Below are 20,735 nucleotides of genomic sequence, written 5' to 3'. Positions count from 1 at the left end.
AAAAATATGGGCGTCACTATTGTCTCCACATTATTTAAGTCTCATTATTTATTGCTTCTGGTTGCTAGAAGCTTGTTCACTGGCATTTTTTCCCATTCCTGAAACTGTCATTTAAGGAATTTGATCAATTTTGTTTTATATGTTGTTTTTTCTATTACATATTGCAAGATGTCTCCGTTTGTCCCTGAGTCAGAAGCCACTTCTGGAAAAATGCTTAACTGAGTTTCAGTTCTACCAAAGCTAAGTTCATTTATTTTAAATGTTATAAATGTTTATCTCTAGCTATGGTTTTTAATAAGTTATTATGATATACTTTTACATGCAGTATTTATGCTTTATACATTTCCATTCTTAAGTGCAAGAAATGTTTAGAAGATTTATAAGAAATATTTTTTCTGATTAAGGCTATGTCTGACTTCGTGCCTTCTAATACGATTTTTAGGTCTTTTTCACTTCTTTTTTAATTATTGAAGTTTCAAATGACCAACAACATACTGATTTATCCTTCTCTGATAATGCTTTTTCTCTTTCAGAAATTCTCTTCATCAGATATTGACACTAACAAATCTACTTTTTAATATAATTTTTTTATTATTAAAGTACATTTGTTCTTTGTTGAAGAGGTGTTGATTATTTTGGATATTAAGGTAACTAGTTCTTTAAGACTAGCTGACACTATTTCTGCCTTTTTATTTCTTCTGTGATTTCAGAGGTTTTCTTTCCAATTCCCCATACTAGGGAATGGAATAGGCTGAGAATTTTCTTTTCTTTTTAAACTATATTCTTTGTCAGCAGTTAAATTCAATTTGGAGGGTTCTCCAATTTATTGGAGCTATCTCTACTCCTACTAATTATGCTATTGTTTTTATAGCAAAATAGTATTTATTTTCCTTTATATAGTTGTATCTTATTTTTGGTCCTGTGATATTGCAATTGCTTCATTTTTTCTGTTTACTTTAAGATCAAGTATCAGATCATGATTTATTTTAGCATTGTTAAGGGTCAACATTTACTAGACTAGGTGCCGTTGCATTTGTCTTGTTGTTTTGCATTTTGCAAGTCCTCTGTTTTGACTGGTCCTTTTAACTGGACTATCATGCTAATGATTTCATTCTTCATTTTATTGAATATATTCGCAAATGAGGGTTAATCTATGTCTTTAGCTATTTTAGCTAGAAGAATTCTGTGATTTTTAAAAAAAAAAAAAGAAAAAAAAAAAAAGAAAATCCATATTTCTTTTGTTCTAAGATAATCAATTATAATTGGATTCAATTCTTAACTGTTACTATGGGCTTCAAGATTGAGTTCTAAGACTAAAACTTTAAGCTTATACTAGTTTGGTTGTTCTTATTAAGGAATGAATCCTGAGTTCTTTCCCAAGTAACATGTTTTTAATTGGGGTTCGAAATTAGCTCCCTAATGTTGCGATGCACGTGCCGTATTCCAGCTTGGCTGGTAAGGGGCAGGTTAAGACTTCTTTGAAATTTATTTGGTTCTATTTTGTCCAAATTTCTTTGATTTTATTCCAGTAAGGCTAACACTTTCTTTCAGTGTGTTTCTGTCCTATATATTTTGGATACTGTTGAGGCATGGCTGGGTACCCATGGGGTTCAAGCGCTGCTCAGACCTGGAATCTTCTGGGATTTTTTATTCCAGTTCCTTTTCTAGGAACTGGGTTTTGGAGTTTTATTCAAACTATTCTGCCTTTTTATGGTCATTGATAGCATTATTTGTTTTCTTTAGATACAATAAAGGCGTATTCTTCAGATTATTTCCTGAGGATGCGGATTCTCATATGTTTCACTTGCTCTTCAGGACATAGTTAGAGGATCTTTTTTCAAAAGCTCTTGATTCCTCACGCAAGGGTCACCTTTTTTTATGTTTCCAGATGGTTTATGTCACTATCTTTGTCTCTATCAGACAAGGGACAATTTGTATTGGGTTCCGTCTGTCGGTACCTTTAGTCTCTATTATTTCCTTCAGTTGCTATATATACATAGAAGTTTTAACAGCATTGGATTCAATTTCCTTTGCTCATTATCAATGGAAAGATCCTTTCCAGCTTTTTATGAGTGTTGTTTCTTCAAGAACATGGTTGGAGGATCAATTAACCAAAAAGTTTGTTGATTCCTCAGACAAGAGTAACCTTTTTTAGATTTCTGGATAGATTCAGTGTCCATGACTCTGTCTCTGTTGGACAGGAGACGTCTGAAATTGGTTTCAGCTTATCGAAACCTTCAGTCTCAATCATTCCCTTCTGTAGCCTTATGCATGGAAATTCTAGGTTCTTATGACTGCTGCATTGGACATGTTCCCCTTTGCACATTTTCACATGCGACCTCTTCAGCTCTGTATGCTGAACCAGTGGTGCCGGGATTATACAAAGATATCTCATTTAATATCTTTAAAACTGATTGTTCGACACCCTCTGACGTGGTACAGACCACCATCGTTTAGTTCAGGGGGCTTCTTTTTTTCTTCCAACCTGGACTGTGATCTCAACAGATGCAAGTCTGACAGGTTGGGGAGCTGTATGGGGGTTTCTGACAGCACAAGGGGTTTGGGAAATCTCAGGAGGTGAGATTACCAATCAATATTTTGGAACTCCGTGCAATTTTCAGAAGCTCTTCAGTCATGGCCTCTTCTAAAGAGAGAATCGTTCATTTGTTTTCAGACAGACAGTGTCACAACTGTGACATATATCAATCATCAAGGAGGGGCTCACAGTCCTCTGGCTATGAAAGAAGTATCTCGAATACTGGTATGGGCAGAATCCAGCTCCTGTCTAATCTCTGCGGTTCATATCCCAGGTATTGACAATTGGAAAGCGGATTATCTCAGTCGCCAAACGTTACATCCGGGCGAGTGGTCTCTTCACCCAGAGGTGTTTCTTCAGATTGTTCAAATGTGGGGACTTCCAGAAATAGATCTGAGGGCTTCTCATCTAAACAAGAAACTTCCCAGGTATCTGTCCAGATCCAGAGATTCTCAGGCGGAAGCAGTGGATGCATTGTCACTTCCTTGGAAGTATCATCCTGCCTATATCTTTCCGCCCCTAGTTCTTCTTCCAAGAGTAATTTCCAAGATTCTGAAGGAATGCTCATTTTTTCTGCTGGTGGCTCCAGCATGGTCTCACAGGTTTTGGTATACGGATCTTGTCCGCATGGCTTCTTGCCAACCGTGGACTCTTCCGTTAAGACCAGACCTTCTGTCACAAGGTCCTTTTTTACCATTAGGATCTCAAATCTTTAAATTTAAAGGTATGGAGATTGAACGCTTGATTCTTAGTCAAAGAAGTTTCTCTGACTCTGTGATTAATACTATGTTACAGGCTCGTAGATCTGTATCTAGGAAGATATATTATCAAGTCTGGAAGACTTACATTTCTTGGTGTCTTTCTCATCATTTTTTCCTGGCATTCTTTTAGAATTCCGAGAATTTTTCAGTTTCTTCAGGATGGTTTGGATAAAGGTTTGTCTGCAAGTTCCTTGAAAGGACAAATCTCTGCTCTTTCTGTTCTTTTTCACAGAAGGATTGCTATTCTTCCTGATATTCATTGTTTTGTACAAGCTTTGGTTCATATAAAACCTGTTATTAAGTCAATTTCTCCTCCTTGGAGTTTGAATTTGGTTCTGGGGGCTCTTCAAGCTCTTCCGTTTGAACCTAAGCATTCACTGGACATTAAATTACTTTCTTGGAAAGTTTTGTTTTCTTTTGGCCATCTCTTCTGCTAGAAGAGTTTCTGAATTATCTGCTCTTTCTTGTGAATCTCCTTTTCTGATTTTCCATCAGGATAAGGCGGTGTTGCGAACTTCTTTTAAATTTTTACCTAAGGTTGTGAATTCTAACAACATTAGTAGAGAAATTGTGGTTCCTTCATTATGTCCTAATTCTAAGAATTCTAAGGAGAGATCATTGCATTCTTTGGATGTAGTTAGAGCTTTGAAATATGTTGAAGCTACTAAGAATTTCCGAAAGACTTCTAGTCTATTTGTTATCTTTTCCGGTTCTAGGAAAGGTCAGAAGGCCTCTGCCATTTCTTTGGTATCTTGGTTGAAATCTTTAATTCATCATGCTTATGTTGAGTCGGGTAAATCTCCGCCTCAAAGGATTACAGCTCATTCTACTAGGTCAGTTTCTACTTCCTGGGCGTTTAGGAATGAAGCTTCGATTGATCAGATTTGCAAAGCAGCAACTTGGTCCTCTTTGCATACTTTTACTAAATTCTACCATTTTGATGTGTATTCTTCTTCTGAAGCAGTTTTTGGTAGAAAAATACTTCAGGCAGCTGTTTCAGTTTGATTCTTCTGCTTATAATTTCAGTTTTCTTCATTTTAAGATTTAAACTTTATTTTGGGTGTGGATTATTTTTCAGCGGAATTGGCTGTCTTTATTTTTTCCCTCCCTCTCTAGTGACTCTTGCGTGGAAGATCCACATCTTGGGTAGTCATTATCCCATACGTCACTAGCTCATGGACTCTTGCTAATTACATGAAAGAAAACATAATTTATGTAAGAACTTACCTGATAAATTCATTTCTTTCATATTAGCAAGAGTCCATGAGGCCCACCCTTTTTTGTGGTGGTTATGATTTTTTTGTATAAAGCACAATTATTCCAATTCCTTGCTTTTTATGCTTTCGCACTTTTTTCTTATCACCCCACTTCTTGGCTATTTGTTAAACTGATTTGTGGGTGTGGTGAGGGGTGTATTTATAGGCATTTTGAGGTTTGGGAAACTTTGCCCCTCCTGGTAGGAATGTATATCCCATACATCACTAGCTCATGGACTCTTGCTAATATGAAAGAAATGAATTTATCAGGTAAGTTCTTACATAAATTATGTTTTTAGCCGCTATGCGAGGTTTGCATCCATGGCAGACAAACGTTTTAATAGCTTGGTTCAGAGCGCCAAGATCCCTTTTATTTATCAGGAATGGCAACATGAGCAACAAGTATAATATAAGTGGCAGAGTGACCATTTTTATGAGGCTGATTCTCCCCATGAGGTACAACGGGAGAGATCTCCATTGTTGTAGCTGATTACAAAGAGCCACACACTGCTTTGAGATAATTCATAAAGGCAATGAAAAGATTAATACCAAGATATATGAGCTTGTTCCCAACCACCGTGAAAGGGTAATTCACATGACTGTCAGTGTGCTTTTTCAGCCATAGGATTTCCGACTTTGCCATGTCTGATGGGGTCCTCCATGAACAGCAATATATTGTCAGCATAAAGAGCCAACTTTTGGGGTTTACCATGCACCGAGAGGCCTGGGAAGATTTGTCTTAATTTAATGGCCAATGCCTCTAAAGCTCAGATCAAAGAGCAGTGGGGACAAGGGGCAACCTTGCCTCATACCCCGCTGCAATGAAATGTCTGTAGAGAAAATCCCATTAGTAATAATGCGTGCTATTGGTTGTGAATATATGTTTTGAATAACTTGTACAAAAGGTCCCTGATATGGAAACGACTTGGTGTCAATTAGATGATCCCACTCTATGCGGTCAAAGGCCTTCTCTGCATCCAAGGAAAGCAGGAAGGCCTCCGATAATTCATTTCTATGTCTCCCTTTCCCACCTCCAGCAGTAGTCAATGACCTGCAGTACCCTTCTCAGGTTAACTGCTAATAATCTTTTATAGACAAATACCATCAGATAATTGTGAAGAAGCGAAGGGAGAAGAATTTTCAGACGTCCCACAAGAACAGCCATAAAGATCTTATAATCGGCATTCAATAGCGAAATAGGTCTGTAGGATTCAAGCAAAGAATGATCCTTACCCGCTTTGGGAATTAGTGTGATATGTGAAGCTGAAAAATGTAGTAGATGGAGAAATCCCATCTTGGAAGTATCTGTTATATGAGGCCAATAGGACCCTTGAGACGTTAGGTTGTAATAAATGATAAAATTCAATAGGGAGGACATTTGGTCCCGGCACCTTGCCCAGAGCCATTTTGGATATTATATCGTTCAGCTCTATGGTAGTGATAGGGGAGTTTAGCTGTTCTAACTGATCTTGTGTGAGCTGAGGCAGGCGTACTGAGGCCCAGAATGAATCTTTAGTGCCAGCAGGGCATGCCATTTTTTTGGAGTAGAGGGAAGAATAATATTTTGTAAATCCTCCTGCTATATCTTTTCTAGAAGTGTATGTTCTCCCTTCATATTTCAGTGAGGCTACATCACTCTTTGCTGTCCGAGCCTTCACTATGGAGGCCAGCATTTTTCCAGACCGGTTCCCAAATCAATAGTACTTGGAAGCTGTTTTAATCAGACCAGAAGCCGCTTGCTGAGCCAGAAAGGCATCCAGATCTTCTTTAATTGCAGTATAATTGTCATACAGTTCTCTAGATTGAGATGAGCAATACGCTTGATAAGCTGCAGCTAATAGTTTTTACAAGGTCACATACCTTTGCTGAGTTTTGGGGCAGAGTTAGCTAGGTATGAGATAATGTTGCCTGTCAGGACTGTTTTTGCAGTCTCACAGAACAATTGGGGATTGTCGAGATGTGCCATGTTATCAGTATAAAAGTAATTCCATGATTGCGTTAAAAATGGTTTGAAGGGCTCAGAGGTGCTCAAATAAGTTGCGAATTGTAGAGTATTCCTATTAAAAGGATGTTCACAGGGGTGAAGTGTAAGTTCAAATGGCGCATGATCAGACAGGAGAACATCATGAATCTTATCCTGCTGGATTAGTGAAATAAGAGAGTCCGAGATCATAAAGAGATCTATCTGGGACAGCAAAGCTTTGGCTTTTGAGAGTCAGGAAAAGTCCCTACCCTTTGGGTGGCACAGTCGCCAAATATCACATAATACCAAGTCTGAGGTCAAATTGTCAAAGAAGCTTTTTAAAATCGTCCTTTGTATTTGGGTCGTTAATCTCCCAGGGGAGCCCCTGTAATTCTTACTCTGTCACATGCACGGTTGGGGGCTAAGTTGAAATCCCTGCCCAGTATGATATGAGTGTCTAAATAAGCTGTTAGAGTCTGTATAATATAATTCCAGAAGGCTGAGCTCTTCTGGTTGGGGGCATTTATATTTCAAAGGGTTTATACCTGAAGACCTAACTTGATTTGTACAATGAGGTATCTGCCTTCCACATCCCTGTGTGTTTTAATGATATCTATTGCCAGTCGTCTACCAAAAAGAATAACCAAACCTCTACTCGAGCTAGTGTGGGACACATAAGAAATATTACCAACCCAGTCTGTTTTCAGCCTGTCATGTTCACTATCAGTTAATTGCATCTCCTGTAGGAAAGCAATGTCAGTGTTCAGTCTATGTAGATGCGTGAGTATGGCTTTTCTTTTTACTGTTGAGTGTACCCACATTCCAAGTAACTATCTTAGTTGACATCTGTACTACAGTTAACAGACATATTTATCAAGGGCAGTAAGATCGGAAGGACAGAGGGGAAAAAATAATCAAATTATAATATATTTCAGACCTTTATTGGTCCGCCCAATGTTTAATACTTTAGGTATACCTCTTTCATTGGGGAGTCATGATGGTAAACACCAATGACCCATTGATTAAACATAGAGGTAAAAAGCATGTCAGGCTCCCAATGGTCCCAAAGATCGGCTTGGCCACGAGGGTCCACCCTCCACATAGTATGTGTAGTCACATACCTAGCATAGTAGCAAGTAGATGCAAATCCCAGTAAAAAAAATATAGGTTTCACATTAATTAATAACAGTAATAACATTTGAAATAAACACCAGATCAGCAAAGCTAATCCATGAGGATTTGTGTGCTCACTATTGGGATTTCCAAATCGCAACATATTCCCCAGACAGTGAGCAATGAAGGAGACTCTTTTAAGGTTATGCAACGTTGTGATAGAGCGAGCTGCGCTATGAGATGTGTGATAACTGGGAGCAACATTTTGGTGCTTGTAGTGGCCCAAAACTAATCCCAACAGTGAGAACACACAAACGTTTACGTAAATAAGCAACAATAAAAACAACATTGATATACACATTGAGTCCTTTAGCATTACATGTTGGCATAAACATTCATTTTCCCAAGGCAGTGTCTTTTGTAATACATTAAGGAGTGTCAACAATGATATCTCAAACAAAACAGTTATCCTTAGTATGGCAAGAAGAATAATGCCAAAGATCTCACTCCAAGCGTAGTTTACCGTGATTTCAATATTAAGTACCTACTATAAAAGAAGGCATCAGCGCTATAGGCAGCCTCAATTTGTACCCAGTTATTAAAAACCGCAGTATGAAAGCTTAAAGGGACATAATACTCATATGCTAAATCACTTGAAACTGATGCAGTATAACTGTAAAAAGCTGACAAGAAAACATCACCTGAGCATCTCTATGTAAAAAAGGAAGATATTTTACCTCACAATCTCCTCAGCTCAGCAGAGTAAGTTCTGAGTAAAAAGTTATACTCAGCTGCTCCCAGCTGCAGGTAAAAAATTAAAAAAAAATGAAGAAATGAACAGCAGCCAATCAGCATCAGCAGTGCTGAGGTCATGAACTCTTACGGTGATCTCATGAGATTTGACATAACTCTCATGAGATTTCATAGTAAGCTTCCTTTACCTGATTGGTGAAATAATATGAGAGTTCACGATGCTCATCCCTTCAGTTGTCCCGGGACAGACACACTAATATGCTGCTTAGAAATCCTTTACAATGGGAGGTGGCTACTGAGGAACTTTTGAGGTAAAATATCTTTCTTTTTTACATAGAGATGTTCAGGTGATATTTTCTAGTCAGCTTTTTACAGCTATGCTGCATCACTTTCAAGTGTTTAAACATTTGGGTATTATGGCCCTTTAAGTACATAAAGATGACTTTAGATTTAGACCCTCATGTGGCCCTATCATTTTTCAATCAGGATCAATATGCATTGCTCCATTGGGAGGATTGTCTGGCCATGTTTGAGTCCCCCTTAGGAAGTCCTGAACCTCCAAGGGTGAGTCAAAGAATTTGGGGCCATTAGCAGTCATCAGTTTCAGCCTAGCAGGATATAGTAAGTATACCATTCAGCCTCTCTGTTCAAAGTAGAGCAAATTGCAGAGAACTCTCTCTTGTTTCTTAATCAACTCCGTGGAGTAATCCTGGGAAAGTAGGAGTTTGGCATTTTCAAACTTTAAAGAGCGGTGTCTGTGACAGACCCGTAACACCTGTACTTGCACCTAAAATGTAAAAATGTAATCATCACCTGTCTAAGGGGTAAGCCCTCTCTGGCATTTTGTCTTTCTGGCCCTACCCTATGCGCTCTCTTTTCACACTACCCCTGTGAATGCCTTCAGCTATACCTAGTAAGGTTGGCAGAGTTTATTCAATCAAGTGTATTATTTTTGAGGGTTTGACAGATTCAGGTAGGCCCACATTATTCAGCCTGGATATGTTTTCCAGATCTTCCAGGCACTGGTGTAGCAGCTGGTTCTGATGTGTCAAATCCTCTACCTTTTTAGTGCGCATAACATTAAAATCATCTAACTCTGAGACCCTCTCCTCCACTTCATTAAAACAAGTAGTTATTTGCTTGACCTCTACAGCTAAAGTATCTAAACTTTTCTGAATATTATCCATTTTAAGCATGAATAGGGAGGTTAGCTGTTGTACTATAGCATGAGATTCTTTGGGGTCAGACATGGTATCCCAATTTTTACTTGAGGAATTAGCTAAGCTATCTAGGTTACTCTTTTGTTACCTATAACCAGATTTACCTTTACTTGACATTTTAGAGGGTTCTAGGAATTTATCCATAAAATACAGGGGTCTACAGTACTTCATGCAATTTGTGACAGAGTACTATTCAGAGAAAAAGAAACAAGCTGTAAGACAATGTAATCTATACTTCTTCAATATTGTGTACAGCAGATATCAAACCCCTGTATGCATGTAATTCCTATGCAGAGTTCTCACAGAAAATATATTCAGGTTCAACTGTCAAAAAAGCAACACAGTTTACAGGCTGTAATCGTTCATGATAAGCTTTAAATGGCCGTGTGGAAACAGGATGTTATGATATATAAGGAGTACATGGCCAGTAATGTATTGTGGTATATGAAGAACCACCACACTCAGGGTGAAAATCTCAGTGGGGCCCTTAAAGATTGCAGAGGATGCTTGCAAGCGAAGACCTCAGTGTTGGCTCTGCCCACTGTGTCTGTGTTACAGCTAGATGACTAATAAAAGAGCAACAGTAGGAGTCTGTTCTAAAACACGTTATTCTGGCAGCTGGTGTTGCAAAGTGCAAGTTCAGTCTTGTTTCCACACAGCATATCAAAGTGAGTGTTCCATCCCCTGACAGTACACACCAGTTCTTCCCAGATACCTCCCAGTGATTTATGTGTATGCAGACTAGTGTACCCTCTATGGAGTTTGTTCCTTTAAGGTGGCTCTACATTAGGGGGTATGCAATCAGGAAGAGCAGTACTTTATCAGATCAATCTTGGCTGGAATTTTTGCATCGTGATCTTGAGTATCCTGTGTCAGGCTTAACAGAAGCAATGATCCTATGCAGAGTTGGCAGCCGTTTCAGCGATTTGCCAAGATGGCGCTAGTGGTTTCGTTCCTTTTTCCTATGCTTTCTGGTTGTCATAGCCAAGAAAACGCCTGACTGTCGCCCACAAATCCAGTAGTTGGTGGTTTTGTCGCCTTATCTGCATCCGTGTTGTCGGTGGCCTGATCTAATCTCCTCTCATAGATTCGTCTGGCAGCTGGTACGATGCGGGTCTGCGCGCCAGTATAGTGTGTTAGTGATCTTGCCCAGATTTCCCCAAATGCCCAGAGAAGTGTTAGTGGTATGCGGTGTGGGGACCGACCAACCGCAGTCTGCAATCCGATGTTCTCTTCGTTCCTGGCTCCCAGAACTTATTGAAGGTTTTCAGTATTCCAGCACACTATGAGAAGGCCAATATGGCCGCGGGGAAGCATAGAGATTTTGTCACTTTGCACTTTCTCGTGCTAGATGTCCTTCGGTGGGGGAGAGATGGTTATCTCCAGCCTTGTTGATGTCCAGACACGGAGTCACACAGAGCTCTGAAGTTGAGCTGTTTGCTCAGTGCCCGCCCTCCGGAAGTCCTTTGCAGATTTTTTGTGCATACAATTGATCATTTTATATTACCATTTCAAAAATTGTAATGTCCCTTTAAGAGCTGTGTATCTCATTAAGCGGTGTAACATACATTTTTATATAGGAAGGAGAGACATACATTACAATAGAGTGTTCATTGTCAATAGAATTAGCAGTTTAAAAAGCGTTTTTTTTAATTGGAAGTTGCAATATTCAAACTTCCTTAATGAACAGCACAAACTTGCAGCTTGAACTTGAAAACAGATGTTTATACAACAGCACAGACTTCATAATGTAATAAAAAAAATAATATAATAGGAAATTATACTCTTACAACAAAGGTGAAGCAAACCTCAGACTGCTACCTCTAAGAAAATAAATGGAAGATACGTGAAGCAGCAGAGACTTGCTCAGAACACTGAGCTATTTGAGTGACAAAACATGCTGCTTGTGTGCAAACTTTCTCCTCTTAACTCTTAAATTGCTGGAGAAAACAATGTAGAAGCTCTGTGTAGCAGAGTATGCCAATGGGCCAAGCATATGTAAGCCTTGGCTTTGAAGTCTGCTGGGCATAAGCAATAACAAACTGCTCATGCCAATAACAGAATACAGCAGTTTCCAGAAATATTAGTATAATGAGAATGAAGCATAATTTCCCAGCTTATCTGTTAGAATGGCTTGTGCGTTTAGGGAAGCTCTTAAGGGTACGTTTAAGAAGCTCTATTTGCAGCTTTTGAGGCTATATGAAGCAGGATCACATGAGCGAGCCTGCAGCCACATATTTAAAGGGAAACTGAACCCATATTTTTCTTCCGTGATTCATATAGAGCATGCAATTTTAAACAACTTTCTAATTTACTCCTATTATAATTTTTTCTTCCTTCTCTTGCTTTCTTTATTTGAAAAAGAAGGCATCCAATCTATTTTTTTGGTTCAGACCATGGAAAGCACTTGTTTATTGGTGGGTGAATTTACCCACCAATCAGCAATAACAACCCAGTTTGTTAATCAAAAATGGGCCGGAATCTAAACTTAAATTCTTGCATTTCAAATAAATATACCAAGAGGATGAAAAGAATTTGATAATAGGAGTAAATCAGAAAGTTGCTTAAAATTACATGCTCTATCTGAATCATGATAGAAAAAAAATTGGGTTCAGTGTCCCTTTAAGATGCAGAAACTACTTCTTTTGCTTCCCCGCCACCACAGAAATGGCAAGATCAATCACCTCAGCACTCACTCGCTCAGGGTGATTGACATCCCCTGCTCTTGTGCAATTGGTTGGCAATGCACAATAAACCTATTTTGCAATGTTAATTTTCCCCGCCTGATACAGCATTGCAAGTGGCAATTGCAGGTAGACAGGTTCAATATTTGCGAACCTGTCCATCTGCAATAATGATACATTTTGCCTTTAGTATACTCATAATGTCAACTCAAGGTGACATTCTGGATACCACATTTTTAACTGGTCACTGCTACATAGGACTTTATCATGAGACAAATATAAAAGCTTTAGTTTAAAAAAATATTTAAGGATATATAAATTGGTTCTTTTGGGAAATATTCACCATTTTATTAATGCAATATGATTGCTTCTGTGCAAAAAGCATTTGGTAGGATGACCTTTCAATCAGAACTTTCTCATATTTAAGAAAGGAGAGTTTCTCATATTGATTTAATGACTGTTTGTCTTAATACAAGATTTATACTTATGTTAACTCAATAACCTCATACTTTTGGGAAGCACAAAAAATGGAATTGGAATTAGAACTTCATTCTTTTGGAAACTGGGACAAAAGAGAAACAGATATAATTGGGCACAGAAATAAATGTATATATTTTCACATAATGCAGGAGATTTCCCTATCGTCTAAGGTCATAGATGGCTCATCTTGGTCTGTAGGAAAGCAGAACTGACATACTCAGATGATTATTCCAGGCTAAAAGAAATTAATATTCTTTAAAACAGTTAGGTATGTTTGTTGCAGATGTGGTTATATTAAATTTACACTAATAAAATCTATTTCTAGATTGTAAGTTCCAACAGGAATAGGGCCCTCAATTCCTCCTGTATGTGTTTGTAAATGTTGTCCTGTCTCTTACAAGTTTTACATCATTGTTTTATTTAAATTAATTGTACCCTTGGACAGCGCTGCGGAATATGTTGGCATTTCATAAATAAAGTATAATAAAAATAACATTGTTTCTGTGTCCATCATGTAAGTTTAAACAATAATGTGTTTTTTTTTAATTTCTAGTTTTTTAATGGCTTTATAAATATAGCTTGCTTGGGAGTATTCACTAAATATTAAAAGGTGAGGCAAAAAAACTTTTAATCAGTTTACAATGAATTTGTATTAGTATTTTATATGAAATATAGTAAAGCATATTAACTTAAATTGCTGCTATTTATGAAATATGACATAAAAATGAGTACATTTTGTATCTAATTATGTAGTAAGTTGTAATCAATTTAAAACAATACAATCTTAGTAGATTTGAGTATGGCAATTTTAAAATATAACAGCTTTAAGGTACTATCCATTTCTTTCTCTCTCACCCAGAAAAAACTTAATGTTAAAGGGCCATAATACCCAAATGTTTAAACACTTGAAAGTGATGCAGCATAGCTGTAAAAAGCTGACTAGAAAATATCTCCTGAACATATCTATGTAAAAAAGAAAGATATTTTACCTCAAAAGTTCCTCAGTAGCCACCTCCCATTGTAAAGGATTTCTAAGCAGCATTTTAGTGTGTCTGTCCTAGGACAGCAGAAGGGATGAGCATTGTGCACTCTCATATTATTTCACCAATCAGGCAAAGGAAGCTTACTATGAAATCTCATGAGAGTTAAGTCAAATCTCATGAGATCACAGTAAAAGAGTTCATGACCTCAGCACTGCTGATGCCGATTGGCTGCTGTTCATTTCTTCATTTTTTTTTATTTTTTTTTACCTGCAGCTGGGAGTAGCTGAGTATAACTTTTTACACAGAACTTACTCTGCTGAGCTGAGGAGATTGTGAGGTAAAATATCTTCCTTTTTTACATAGAGATGCTCAGGTGATATTTTCCTGTCAGCTTTTTACACTTATACTGCATCAGTTTCAAGTGATTTAGCATATGAGTATTATGTCCCTTTAACATTATTTGCTTCTTCTTTATGTTTAGCTAAACAATCTAGTTAGGTGAATCTGATTTGAGATATGAAACCCCCCAAACATATTTTGGGATTTAGATAGAGGCTGAAATTTCAAAAGTTTCTAATTTACTTCTATAGTCAATTTTTCTTTATTCTCTTGTTATCTTTTGTGTAAAAGCAGGGAAGTTAAGCTCAGGAGCCTGCCCGTGTCTGGAGCCCTATATGGCAGCAGGTTTGCAAGAAGGTTTTTCATTAGCAAGAAAACTAAATTGCAGAACTATTTCCTGCCATGTAGTGCTTAAAGTAATGGTAAAAAATATATTTTGCAAGTAAAACCACATAATTTTTTTTTTAAAAACTGTATATATATTTTATAATAAAAGATTTATAATCATAATTGGTGTTGTCTGTTCCTCTGCCCCCCTTCATTTCCTTTTTTGGCTGGGCTGAGATGTATAGAGCAGTCACACCCACTCTCTACATAAACTTTCTATGGGATTTAAAGGGGCTAGACTTTAAGATTGTCAACTGACACGCATGTTGATTGGATGTGCACTGGAATTGTGAGCCGGCATAACATGTTATAGGAGCATTATTATATGCACTAATTTAACTCTGTCACAGATGGATTAAAAACAAAAAGGTACACATATACTTTTTTTTAATGGCAAAGATTACATTTATGGCATTTGATTATTTAAAGTTTACAATCATTTTAAGACACCTACCTAAGTATCTCTTCAACAAAGAATACAATAGTAATGAAACATTTTTTAAATTGTATTTTCTGTCTAAATGGCAAAATAACATTTTATGGTTTCATATCCCTTTAAACCATCTTTGATCCCAATTTATTGTAAAGTTGATATTATTGTACTTCATAAACACTGGACATTCTTGGAGGTTCTTTGCAACTGCAACAAGTTTTTAGAGTTGCTATTTAAAAAAAAAAATCACATAATTTTGATTAATTTAGTAATGCCATCGGGCATAGAAAATGTTTAGTTATGCAGAATTTAAAAAAAACGTAACAAACCTTTATTATATATTTTGCCCCCTTTCAGTAATTGAACTCTGAAAATTGTAGGTTTTCCAATTATGAGAATTGTAAGTGCACATTGCAGACTTTACTAGTGTAATCCTGCTGTATATCTGTCCTAATTGGCCTCAGCAGAGGTATTAACATAAGATCCTGCAAAACCTTCCAAGTTTTGCTGACAAAATTACAATGTCAAGCCTTATTTACTCTGGTAATACATTTTGGATTGGCTCCTTTAAATATGGCAAGTGATAAGTGATTTTGGCCATTTAAAAACAATTGCAGCAAGCAAGGTGTTACTATATTCAAAACATTTTCAAACTTTGTAAATATGTTAATTAATTAAAAGAGTAAAGAAAAGTTTTGTAATCTCAATGTCCTTTAATAAAGTTAAGGTACACTAAACACCTTGTAATAACAAGACTTTTATTTTACCTTTCTATATAATAACATATCATCCAAGTCAATACATTTTAAAACCATATTTACATCTTATTTAATGCAATAGTTTTTCAATATACAAACTTCATCTACCACTATACTAATTTAAAAGAACCAACATTGATTATGAACCATAGACAACGGTAGCCATAGCAATGCTAGTGTAAACTGCATTGTTTTGCAATTGTTATCTGATAAAGTGAAGAAGGGAAATATTATGTAGCAGGGGTAGCCTTGATAATTCTAGAGTGTGGGTTTTAAGTTCTTAAAATTAGCACATACACACATTTCAGAGATAAAATTACATGAAAGGGGGAAATAATTATAAAGGCACATTGCAAAGTTATTTTACAAAGCATAAGTAAATATTTTATATTAAAATCTTAATATGTTCATTGTTCTTAAAGGTACTTAAAGGGATAGTCTACATCAGAACTATTATTGCAATGTTTAAAAAGATAGATAATCCCTTTATTACTCATTCCCCAGTTTTGCATAACCAGCACAGTTATTTTAATACACTTTTTACCTCTGTGATTACCTTGTATCTAAGCCTCTGCTGACTGCCCCCTTATTTCAGTTCTTTTGACAGCCATGCATTTTAGCCAATCAGTGCTGACTCCTAGGTAACTCCATGGGAGTGAGCACAGTGTTTATCTATATGCACATATGAACTAACACCCTCTTAGATATGAAAAAAATATCAAAATGCATTCAGATAAGAGGCAGCCTTCAATGGCTAAGAAATTAGCATATGAGCCTACCTAGGTTTCGCTTTCAACTAAGAATACCAAGAGAACAAAGCAAATTTGATTATAAAAGTAAAATGGAAAGTTGTTTAAAGTTACATGTCGTATCTGAATCATGAAAGTTTTTTTTTTACATATCCCTTTAAAAAATAATGAAAAAAGATTCTTATTAATTTTTATGATGTTTTTGTCTCAGGTTCTTTCTGTAGTCGCTCAACAAATCCAGACAATTCAGCGTGCAATTTCAGAGCAAGCGCAGTCCTTTATCTTTGAAGATTCTGAAATCTCTTTGGACTCCTCATGTACAGTGTTTATCACAATGAATCCTGGGTATGCAGGGAGAGCTGAGTTACCTGACAACCTGAAGGTGAGATGGAATAAAAAAAGACTACTAATAAAAGGACTGACATTTCTAAAATGATAGCTTCAATATTTAACCAATACATTCTTTATTAATCAGCTGCTGATAACAGTTTAAATGGATGAAATCTGATTGGTTTGTTAGAAGTTTATTTTGTTATTTTGTCATTGTTTTCAAACTAAAACCTTCATTTCACAAGAATACCAATATAAGGTTTAAGGGACACTAAACCCAATTATTTTTCTTTAATGATTCAGATAGCGCATGCAATTTTAAGCAACTTTCTAATTTACTACTATTATCAATTTTTCTTTGTTCTTTTGCTATCTTTATTTAAAAAGCAGGAATGTAAAGCATAAGAGCCGGCACATTTTTTGTTGAGAACCTGGGTTATGCTTGCTTATTGGTTTGCTAAATGTCGCCACCAATAAGCAAGCACTATCCAGGATGCTGGACCTTAAATGGGCTGGCTCCTAAGCTTTAAATTCCTTTTTTTTTAAAATAAAGATAGCAAGAGAAGTAGTCATAAATTAGAAAGATACTTAAAATTGCATGCTCTATCTGAATCATTAACCCTTTCAGGTCATTTGTCGGAATATATCCGACAAAGGGCTAGTTTCCATTGAGCCCTAATTCTGTTTGCGTGCACTCGCAAACCGATAAATAAGTTGTCGGAAGCAATATCGTTTATCGACTGCTTCCAATGGCCCATTACAACCCAAATTCGGTAACCGGACTCCGGCTGCCGAAAACATTATCGTGTCCTAAAGTATAGGAAGCCGCTAATCTTTAAATTATACCCGGTTTGCAATGCCCGTGCAAACCGTAAATACACTGTCTGAGGCTGCCGATACACTAACAAAAATTACACCCAGCTCAACTAGGTACAAAACAGGAAAAAGGTGCTCTTTGAGACCTTTTTCCCATTGAAATCTGACACGCAAAACCCCTCTATCCGCCATCCCCCCCCCGCATCGCAACTTATAATAAATGTACTAACTTCTAAACCGCCATGCCCCACAACACAAACTAGCTATTAAAACTATTAACCCCTAATCCTCAATGCTTCACAACGCAAACTGTCTATTAAATCTATTAACCCCTAATTCACAATGCCCCCACAACGCAAACTGTCTATTAAATCTATTAACCCCTAATCTGCAATACCCCCACAACGCAAACTATCAATTTAAAATATTAAAATATTAACCCCTAATCCGCCATTAACCCACATCGCAATTAACCTAACGCAAATAACTAATCACTAAGCCCCATAACATAACACCCCCTAAATTTACCCCATTACATAAATGAAAATAATCCTAAACTACAATTAAAATAAAAAAGCTAACATTACTTAAAAAATAAAAAAATAAGTTTTAATTAAGCTAAAATTACAAAAAATAAAAAAATCTAACATTACATAAAATAATAAACAAAATTATCAAAAATTAAAAAAATTAAACCTAATCACTATCGGCTAGATTTAGAGTTTTGTCGTTAACGACCCGCGTAGCTAACGCTGGCTTTTTTCTGGCCGCACCTTTAAATTAACTCTGGTATTGAGAGTCCACAGAATGGCTGCGTTAGGCTCCAAAAAAGGAGCGTAGAGCATATTTAACGCAACTTCAACTCTCGATACCAGAGTTGCTTACGGACGCGGCCAGCCTCAAAAACGTGCTCGTGCACGATTCCCCCATAGGAAACAATGGGGCTGTTTGAGCTGAAAAAAAACCTAACACCTGCAAAAAAGCCGCGTTCAGCTCCTAACGCAGCCCCATTGTTTCCTATGGGGAAACACTTCCTACGTCTGCACCTAACACTCTAACATGTACCCCGAGTCTAAACACCCCTAACCTTACACTTATTAACCCCTATTCTGCCGCCCCCGCTATCGCTGACCCCTGCATATTATTATTAACCCCTAATCTGCCACTCCGTAAACCGTCGCTACTTACATTATCCCTATGTACCCCTAATCTGCTGCCCCTAACACCGCCGACCCCTATATTATATTTATTAACCCCTAATCTGCCCCCCACAACGTCGCCTCCACCTGCCTACACTTATTAACCCCTAATCTGCTGACCGGACCGCACCGCTATAATTATAAAGTTATTAACCCCTAATCCGCCTCACTAACCCTATAATAAATAGTATTAACCCCTAATCTGCCCTCCCTAACATCGCCGACACCTAACTTCAATTATTAACCCCTAATCTGCTGACTGGAGCTCACCGCTATTCTAATAAATGTATTAACCCCTAAAGCTAAGTCTAACCCTAACACTAACACCCCCCTAAATTAAATATAATTTTAATCTAACGAAATAAATTAACTCTTATTAAATAAATTATTCCTATTTAAAGCTAAATACTTACCTGTAAAATAAATCCTAATATAGCTACAATATAAATTATAATTATATTATAGCTATTTTAGGATTTATATTTATTTTACAGGTAACTTTGTATTTATTTTAACCAGGTACAATAGCTATTAAATAGTTAAGAACTATTTAATAGCTACCTAGTTAAAATAATTAAAAAATTACCTGTAAAATAAATCCTAACCTAAGTTACAATTAAACCTAACACTACACTATCATTAAATTAATTAAATACAATACCTACAAATAACTACAATGAAATAAACTAACTAAAGTACAAAAAATAAAAAAGAACTAAGTTACAAAAAATAAAAAAAATTTACAAACATAAGAAAAATATTACAACAATTTTAAACTAATTACACCTACTCTAAGCCCCCTAATAAAATAACAAAGCCCCCCAAAATAAAAAAATGCCCTACCCTATTCTAAATTACTAAAGTTCAAAGCTCTTTTACCTTACCAGCCCTGAACAGGGCCCTTTGCGGGGCATGCCCCAAGAAGTTCAGCTTTTTTGCCTGTAAAAAAAAACATACAATACCCCCCCAACATTACAACCCACCACCCACATACCCCTAATCTAACCCAAACCCCCCTTAAATAAACCTAACACTAAGCCCCTGAAGATCTTCCTACCTTATCTTCACCATACCAGGTTCACCGATCGATCCAGAAGAGCTCCTCAGATGTCCTAATCCAAGCCCAAGCGGGGGGTGCTGAAGAGGTCCATGATCCGGCTGAAGTCATCATCCAAGCGGGAGCTGAAGAGGTCCATGATCCGGTTGAAGTCTTCATCCAAGCGGGAGCTGAAGAGGTCCTTGATCCGGATGAAGTCTTCTATCAACGGCATCTTCAATCTTCTTTCTTCGGGAGCCATCATCTTCCATCCGACGCGGAACATCCTCTTCTCCCGACGCCTACTAGCCGAATGACGGTTCCTTTAAATGACGTCATCCAAGATGGCGTCCCTCGAATTCCGATTGGCTGATAGGATTCTATCAGCCAATCGGAATTAAGGTAGGAATATTCTGATTGGCTGATTGAATCAGCCAATCAGAATAAAGTTCAATCCGATTGGCTGATCCAATCAGCCAATTAGATTGAGCTTGCATTCTATTGGCTGTTCCGATCAGAATGCAAGCTCAATCAGTAACCACCCCCACCCACCAAACCCCCCCAAAATAAAAAACCTAACACTAAAAAATCGTAAACTACCCATTGCCCCTAAAGGGGCATTTTTATGGGCATTGCCCTTAAAAGGGCATTCAGCTCTTTTACTGCCCTTAAAAGAGCATTCAGCTCTTTATCAGCACAAAAATCCCTAATCTAATTTTTTTTTTTAAAAACGCCTAACTCTAACCCCCAGATAGATACTCACAGTTCCTGAAGTCTGGCGGTGAAGTCTTCTTCCAAGCGACGACCTCTTCTATCTTCATTCAGGACCGCGGAACTGAAGACCGGCAACCGCGGAACTGAAGACCGGCGACCATGGATTTGAAGACCGGCGACCGCGGAACCATGGAGGGTGGAGGATCCTCTTCATACGATCACTGT

At 37.2% G+C, this 20,735-nt stretch overlaps 1 protein-coding gene across 1 annotated transcript in view; it reads left to right on the top strand.

Annotated features, from left to right (window-relative positions):
* Positions 1 to 20,735, top strand: part of LOC128664413 (dynein axonemal heavy chain 3-like) — a 2,586,207-nt gene that overhangs the window by 891,571 nt on the left and 1,673,901 nt on the right. The window contains exon 32 of the mRNA XM_053719244.1: positions 16,627 to 16,797. Coding sequence (XP_053575219.1) covers positions 16,627 to 16,797 — 171 coding nt within the window. The remainder of the gene's footprint in view (positions 1 to 16,626; positions 16,798 to 20,735) is intronic.

The sequence above is a fragment of the Bombina bombina genome, chromosome 6 (assembly GCF_027579735.1).
Source record: "Bombina bombina isolate aBomBom1 chromosome 6, aBomBom1.pri, whole genome shotgun sequence".
In the NCBI taxonomy this organism is placed as follows: Eukaryota; Metazoa; Chordata; class Amphibia; order Anura; family Bombinatoridae; genus Bombina; species Bombina bombina.
This window is presented reverse-complemented; position numbering and strand designations above follow the sequence as displayed.